This window comes from Octopus bimaculoides, chromosome 11, assembly GCF_001194135.2.
Source record: "Octopus bimaculoides isolate UCB-OBI-ISO-001 chromosome 11, ASM119413v2, whole genome shotgun sequence".
In the NCBI taxonomy this organism is placed as follows: domain Eukaryota; kingdom Metazoa; phylum Mollusca; class Cephalopoda; order Octopoda; family Octopodidae; genus Octopus; species Octopus bimaculoides.
In genome coordinates, this window is record NC_068991.1 from 9,521,641 (window position 1) to 9,529,419 (window position 7,779).

Consider the following 7,779-nt stretch of genomic DNA (forward strand, 5'->3'; position numbering starts at 1 on the left):
CTGGCTTGTGCGGGTGGCACATAAAAGACACCATTTCGAGCGTGGCTGTTTTCGTGCGGGTGACACGTAAAAGCACCCACTACACTCTCTGAGTGGTTGGCGTTAGGAAGGGCATCCAGCTGTAGAAACTCTGCCAAATCAGACTGGAGCCTGGTGTTGCCATCCGGTTTCACCAGTCCTCAGTCAAATCGTCCAACCCATGCTAGCATGGAAAGCGGACGTTAAACGATGATGATGATGATGATGATATATATATATATATACACACACACACCTTTTTAATTAAACAACACAGTGGAATCACCGTAAGCTTAGATAATAAATTACGATAGGTGAACTGCAATATGGCAAAGGATTATGTCAAATTTTCCCATACTGACAGAAAAATCTAACCAAACCAATGAAGTTCACTGAGTTTGTCTGCCATATCATTTTGCATGATTTTATCTGTTCCCTACTTCCCCCTACATTTTCTTTCAAATATTTACACCTATATTCAATTAGTCAGATCTTTTTGTTTCATTTTATTTAATCAGAGCTCGTTATAGAATTCATATATTTTCATTGTATGTTCATTATACAGCTAATTTTATGAATTCTTTTTTTTTTGTAATTGTTCCATAATTTGTGAAGGTTTCCGCTTTCAATATATTACGACTCTGCTTTCAATATTCACTTTTCCTCCTTGTTTGCACTTGTGCCTTCTATCTTCACCTCACTCATTCTGTTACTGCCATTATATTCTAACTCCTTTTACTGACCCATTTTTAGCTCCTTCCAATGTCATCACCCCCTCCCCTTTAATTCTGTCACATTACCTTGAGTGAATGTACTCGTCTTAGAGCTTTGAGTACTTTTACAATGTACTTAGCTCTTCTAATGTCATTACCCCCTCCCCTTTAATTCTGTCACATTACCTTGAGTGAATGTACTCGTCTTAGAGCTTTGAGTACATTTACAATGTACTCCTTGTTACCATGAAATGCACCCAATGCACTCTGCAAGAGTGACTGACAGCAAGCAGGAAAAAAAAGTTTAAGAGGTATCTTTAATCCTGTTGAAGACTTGATAACCTCTGTAGTACTGGTGCCATGATAAAAGGAACTCAGTATGCTTTGTAAAGTGGTTTTTAAATGAGTGGAGAGAGTGTAGGGCTGAGAGGACCCTTGAGTTTTGTCTTGCTAAGGACACATCAATCATTTCTAGTGCTGGTACACCATGAAATGCATCCAGTACACCCTGCAAAGTGTTTGGTGTTCCACAACTTGGGGCTCATCTGGACCTGTGTTGTGGCAATGATTTGCTGATGGTAATAAGGATATGATTTGTTGGCTTGGTCATTAACTCAACCAAATCACAATTATTCATTAAATATGAATGCACACCCTCTGATGGACAGGTCATTGCAATAATTGTACTTTCGCCCTATAGTAACAATAAATATTTGTTCAAATATTGTGAGGTTTGAAAGCAAACTGCTTGTCTTACTCTAATTGTTCTCTCTATAATAATAATAATAATAATAATAAAAAAACATTGTTTGTTTGAAGTGTTTGTAATTTAGAAATGCTTTTTTTTCCTTTTCTGTAGAATTCAATAGTGGCAAAGTGGTGGAATATATTTACAACCAACCAAAATTACCTCAACAGCCTGTGCAGAATTCTTTTCATACAGTCTTACCAGAAATGCATCTCCAGGGTAAAGAGCAGCTGATGCAAAACAGTTCACAAGTAAGTCAATTTAACTTTAGAGCCTTGACTATTTTTTACATTGAAAAGATGTGAATCATAGTTTTCACGGAATTATAGTGTTTGATGAAAGTTTATCGGTTTTGGTTCACTCTGATAGCAAATCTATTGCAGTTTCCCAGTATTTAAGTTAGGCTTCCTTTTGAAGTTATTTTATAAAGATAGTATTGTATAAAGGTAATTTTTGATTATCAAGTTTTATTTTATTTGATGGACTCTCCTACAAATTTTGACTTGATTGTTCATTTTTATGATTAACTGGAGACCCTACTCATTGAGTTAGCTTGCAGTGGCTGAATATTCCTCAGACACAAGTACTTTTAGTGTAATTCTCAAGTAGAAACAGCTTGATATATCAGGATAAGGTTAGAATTTTGAATTACAAATACATTTCATCTGATGGATTTCTATGGTTTGCATCTACCCAAATTCACTCATAACATATGAGAATGAGTTAATTTGAGGCGATGGTAAAGGCTCCTGCTCAAGATACAACACAGTGGGATCAAACTCTGAACCTTGTTGTTGTCGTCAAATGAATCTCTTAACCACTCGTCTATGTGTGTGCCCCTTATTTTCTAAAATTGATGTTGCAGAGTCATGTGTGATCTTGTTTGTGGATGTTTGACCCAAGACTACTGAGAAAGGTTTCGAGGCAAAATTTATAATAGCCATAATCCAATCAGTGTAACGTAGATTATTTAACAGTATTTACTCAGATAATGATGAGAGAACACATAGTAAGTGTAGTTTAATATGGAATTTCATTACATTTAGATTGTTGACTCTAAGTCAAATGTCACATTTTAAATGGCTGTGATTACCTTCTCTTTATATGATATTGTTAAATATATAATTTTTGTCATCATCATCATCATCAAATACTGTAATATAAATATAATTACATAAATCTTCTCTATCCTCTATTTGGTCAATTGTTGTATGACCATTGCACTTCCACTAATGTATGTTTTTTTATTGTCTCTCAGCACGATGGTTTTCATCTGAAAGATCTACAAGATGGCTTGCGGGCCTTATTGCCAAATATCAACATAAGCTTTGGTGCATCTCCATCCCAACCACCTCCCCCACAGCAGCAGCCCTCCTCCTCTACACCGTGTACCGTACAACAGTCACAAAATAACCCTACTCAAAAAAGTAAGTATCAAGCGCTGTAGAAACTATTTTTGGTATTTTGATTCTGTTTAGATTTTATTTGCATATCTGTGCATAATAATTTTTTTGTGAATTTTAGAGTACTAGGTCACGTGTACAATCTTTTACATACCTGAGGTAATTCCATGTATGGATGCCTCAACGTTCATAAAAAATCTCATGCACAGTTGTCAAACTTTCAGGGTGTTCAGTTAGAAATAGGTTTATCAAAAGATCATGTTTAGGTGATATCTTGGGGATTTAACAAAGAGGGCATGGGTGCATTTGGTATTCATTAGTTTAAGAGGTAAAAATCTGCCATGTTTAAATTGGGAGTGGGTTGTATAAGGTAGTTTGACATGGCATTTTGTTAAGTTGTAGATTTCTCGATTTGACATTTTTTTTTTTCTTTTATGGATTATTTCATGTTTCCATAATGACATTGGTATACTTGTTCACAGTAATCACGAAAAGGAAGAGGCATGGAAGTGGCTTTGCAAGACACAGGGGTCACTTGTTTTGAATGCAGCCAACAAAAGGACCTAATCTTGAAGACAAATGGATGGTAGTGAGTAAAGTCATGAAGCTGAAAAAAGTTTAAGGATGTTTAGGGATAAGTTGCTGTTAATTTTGGATGTGTAGGCATTTCACCAGTTACTTATTCAATCAGATTATGCTGGAAGGTGCTGTAATAGCTGCAGCAAGGCCTCAACTTAATAGATTGAGTCATGAAAGGTGGTAGTCATAGAAATGTTGTTGAAAAATAGTGACATGATATCCACTTTAGGTTTTGCATATAGATATCAAATTTTAGATATGTCTTGTAAAACACCTTTGATGGGATGTGCATGGCAGAAAGCCAGCAATACCATTTTTGACAGAATCCTATATATTGCTTTATTTAGATAATGAAGATGGGTGTGGATGAATGGCTCATAGGGGAGCTGTGAGACCACATATATTGGAGCTAAAAGAAGGAGTGGTTAGAATGTAATAGTATTAAATTACAGGTAGTTGTTATTGTACTGCTTGAATTGGGTTTATTGGATGAAGTGTATAAATATAGTTACCCAAGAGATATTGATACTGGAAATAGAGCAAATGTACAAACAAGATGTAAGAAGTTTGAAGTCCTGTTAGTTATTGGTAATAAAGGGTTTTCTCTATAAAATGTAAATTACCTGAAGCATGTGTCAGAAATGCGTGCTATTCATTGGATGTATATAGTATGACAAGAAATGTTCAACACATCTAAGTTGAGAAAGACTTTGAATGGAGTGGTTAGCTCACAGCTGAGAATATTGGACATATGACATGGAATCAACATACATTGAGATGACATATTGCAAGATCTATCCAACCTATTTCACCTGGTTTAAAAAAGGCAAACCCAAAACAAAAAACAAAAGAAATTTGTTAATTATTATGATAGTATTTCAGTATAATGAAGGCTGTATAAGATGACTTTCAGCATTTCCATTTAGAATGTAGTTTGGTTTTGAGCTCTAATTAAAGATTACCTGTCAGTATATTTTACAACAGGAGGTTACAAGTGTTAGCATAAGAGACTCTTTCACAAGATGGACACACCATGTTTTGATATACATTGAACCTAAACCAACACTTGTAGTATACAGATGCATATAGATTATCAAAGTGATAAATGGTTTCTACTTGGTCATAAGGGTGATATTCTAGCAGTAACTGAGGTATATTCTACCACAGAGTTTATACCGCCTGCTTCAAATTCCTGCCGTATGGTTTTGATTATTAAAATTTTTCGGCAGTTCATTTCAAATAGTGACAAAATACTGTAAATCAATGATATAATAAGCATTGTGCTCAGCTCAGTTTGCTGTGCTGTTTATTTTAAGGTAGGTCAAACAGGTTTATAATGCATTTTCTTTTTGTAATTTACCATTGATCCAGCTTCCCAAACAAATGTATTGTAAATTTCAGCAGCAAATTGAGTGATAAGACTTCAGGAGATCTGAGAGTAGTATTTAATTCTCCATCTTTAAAGTGTAAGATGTTTAAGTTCAAATTTTATACTTGACCATGGTTTAGGGGCAGTTTTTTTTCATTTTCTTTTTCCTCTTCTTTATCATTTTATTTTTCTGAAGTTCAGATTCTACTTTACACCAATGCATAAATGGTTATTCATTTTACAGGTAATTTCTCACATATGCCAGATAATCCACACTGGATGAAATCCATCCAACAACTGACAGAATTTGATTCACAAGGTCACACACACAGGCCTTTTGTACAGCATTTTCCGGTTAGAGGTCAGTATCAATGCCTTTTTTCCCATTTAGGTATGAATAACCACTGCTAAAAATTAAAATTTAATGTTGACCATACTCAGCTGAGAACCAAAAACATTCATGTTTAGATAAACTTTTCTTTCTTTCTTTATTTTTTATAAAAATGTCCCTGAATTAATAAGAATTGTTTGATTCAGTCATAAGGTTATATTTGTTTGGATAAGCTGGTTCAGTCCTTACAGTTATATTTAAATTTCATTTTTCTTTTTTCTTGTTTTATTTGAACAATTCTGAATGGTGTGTTTATCACTGAGCATTTTCAAATTGCAGGTACTGGCTGGGTACCACAGACTCACAACCCTCCACCAGGCTTTCATACACAGATCCGACCCCCAACTCAGACTACAGAACCACATAAGATGACTGAGGGTAAACTATTTCGTTTGGACTACTCTTTTCTTTAAACCTTTATTTTGAATTAAGGTGTTGAATATGAACAAAATTTAGCTTTAATCTGTTAGCTCTTGATATGGCAACTGTCTCTTCTAAGTTTGCTGCAATCTAGTTGGTGTTTAGCTCTGCAAGTTTATTCTTCATTTGACTTCAGAAAATGCTATGGTAATGTTATTATACTGCATTAAGAGCAGCTGATTGAACTTAGAAATTGTTTATAAAGCTTTGGTAGGCAGTACTGGTCTTAAGCCATTGACAACACTTATTTTATATTCTGAACAGTTTTAACGGTTTATCATGTGCATTGTGTAGACAGATGTATTTTATTCTTGAGGGATTTAGGTTCAAGGAAGAACATGGTATATAAAAAAGAATCCCTGCTTTAATATAGACACTTCTTTCTGAACATGTCTGGCTAGAATGTTGTGAAAGGGGACTAATAGATTATCTAAAATTACTTTTAATTTGCCAACACATTTTATTTGTTTGTAGGAATTCTATATGCTCAGTATATGAGGGTGTAGAATTTACTGCAGGCGTGTCAAACTCTATAGACTTTGCTGGCCAGAGTGAAGCCTAAATCGGATTTCACATGCCGAATTGATGTATAATCTAGATTTTATAGGCTGGTTAAGGACAATGATTCTTTAAGACTCTATTCATTGTGTAGGCCTAAATAAATGAATAAAGGAATCAGAGTACATTGTAACAACTTTAATAAGAATGAAGAAAGGAAAGAATGAGATGTTAAAGGTTGTGTGTGTAGATGTGTATGCAAAAAAAAAAAAAAAAAAAAAAAATCAGTATGGTATGTATACAAAGTCCTTGGAGTGCGAAGAGATAAAAAATTGCCCAAACAAATCCGTGCAGTTCTTGAGAAGACCAATACTTGATGGAAAGCTTTTAACTGCAAAACTTTTCACATCACTAAAAGTATGGTAAACATTCTTGTCCAAAATACTAAGCAGTGGAATTATATCCAAGGCCTCACGATTGTGAAGTGAACTAAACTACTCAGCTATGTGTATTTCACACACACACACACACACACACACACACACACCAACCATTAACATCCGTGTTCCATGCTGGCATAGTTTGGATGGTTTGACAAAGATCCAGTGAACCAAGGACTGCATTGTACACCAGTGTCTGCTTTGGTATGGTCTGGATGCCCTTCCTAATACCTGCCAGTTTACAGTGTATACTTGGTGCTTTTTTCATGCCACCTGCACTATTGAAGTTACCATGTAGCTCAACAAACTAAGAGAAGGAATATGTTTCTTCCGTCAATTAGTTGGGTTCTTAAGGTGTGAGAGAAGAGGTCAGAGTAGAGCAGGTTTTCCGACATTCACCCTCTCTACCTCACTTCCTCTTAGCCTTATACGTATTTATCCACCCCCAGTCAGATGTTGTAGGACCCAACTTATCAAACACAGGTGCCTTCTCTATCCCTTAAGTAAATCTCCTTAACCCTTGATGATACTAACCAAGACAGCTGTCTTTCAACTCTGTCCCTTTGTTCTGCTTTTCAGGTTTACAATGAGAGACTTTGTTGCCGGACCTTACTACATACCCAGTGTGCTTTCTGCCTGTTTTCTTTGTTAAAGATGCAATCTTAGCAGTTTCTACTTCACACACAGATGCCACACCCATCAGCCAGAGGGGGATTGCTCTCATCCTCCACTCTCAACTTTCTTCAGTTTAACAAGGAAATTGGAATATTTTAAACATTGGTTTGAATTCCACTCAAGTATATATACTATAATTTTTTTTTTTTTTGTTTTGGGGTTTTCTCAATCAGATTATATCTCTCTCTCCCTCTCTCAATCTTTGTTTCTTTCTTTATCTCTTTCCTTCTCTCTCTCTTTCTCTATATATAAATATATGACTAATTAAAAATTTTATTGAAATATTTTTTTCTAGAATTTGGTAATTTGAAAAAAAAAATAAATAACAGCGAGGCTGTCTTGTTCTTGAATTACTCTCTTGCTATCTCTCTCTATCTCTCTTTAGCTCTGTCTCTGTAATCCTCTCTCTCTTTATCACCTTAGCTCTAACTCTCTCTGTAGTTCTTGCTGCCTCTGTGTAGCTCTCTGTCTCACACACACATATATATATACATATATATATATATATATATATATATATATATA

The 7,779-nt window shown here is 35.0% G+C and overlaps 1 protein-coding gene across 5 annotated transcripts in view; it reads left to right on the forward strand.

Annotated features, from left to right (window-relative positions):
- The window catches only part of LOC106880921 (putative uncharacterized protein DDB_G0271606), a 78,185-nt gene extending 70,412 nt beyond the window's left edge, over positions 1-7,773 (forward strand). For all 5 annotated transcript variants that reach the window (XM_052971491.1, XM_052971488.1, XM_052971492.1 and 2 more), the window contains 5 exons: positions 1,591-1,730; positions 2,738-2,906; positions 5,075-5,191; positions 5,501-5,599; positions 7,159-7,773. In XM_052971491.1, the coding sequence (XP_052827451.1) occupies positions 1,591-1,730; positions 2,738-2,906; positions 5,075-5,191; positions 5,501-5,599; positions 7,159-7,169 (536 nt within the window). In that variant the 3' untranslated portion in view covers positions 7,170-7,773. The remainder of the gene's footprint in view (positions 1-1,590; positions 1,731-2,737; positions 2,907-5,074; positions 5,192-5,500; positions 5,600-7,158) is intronic.
- Positions 7,774-7,779: the final 6 nt, after the last annotated feature.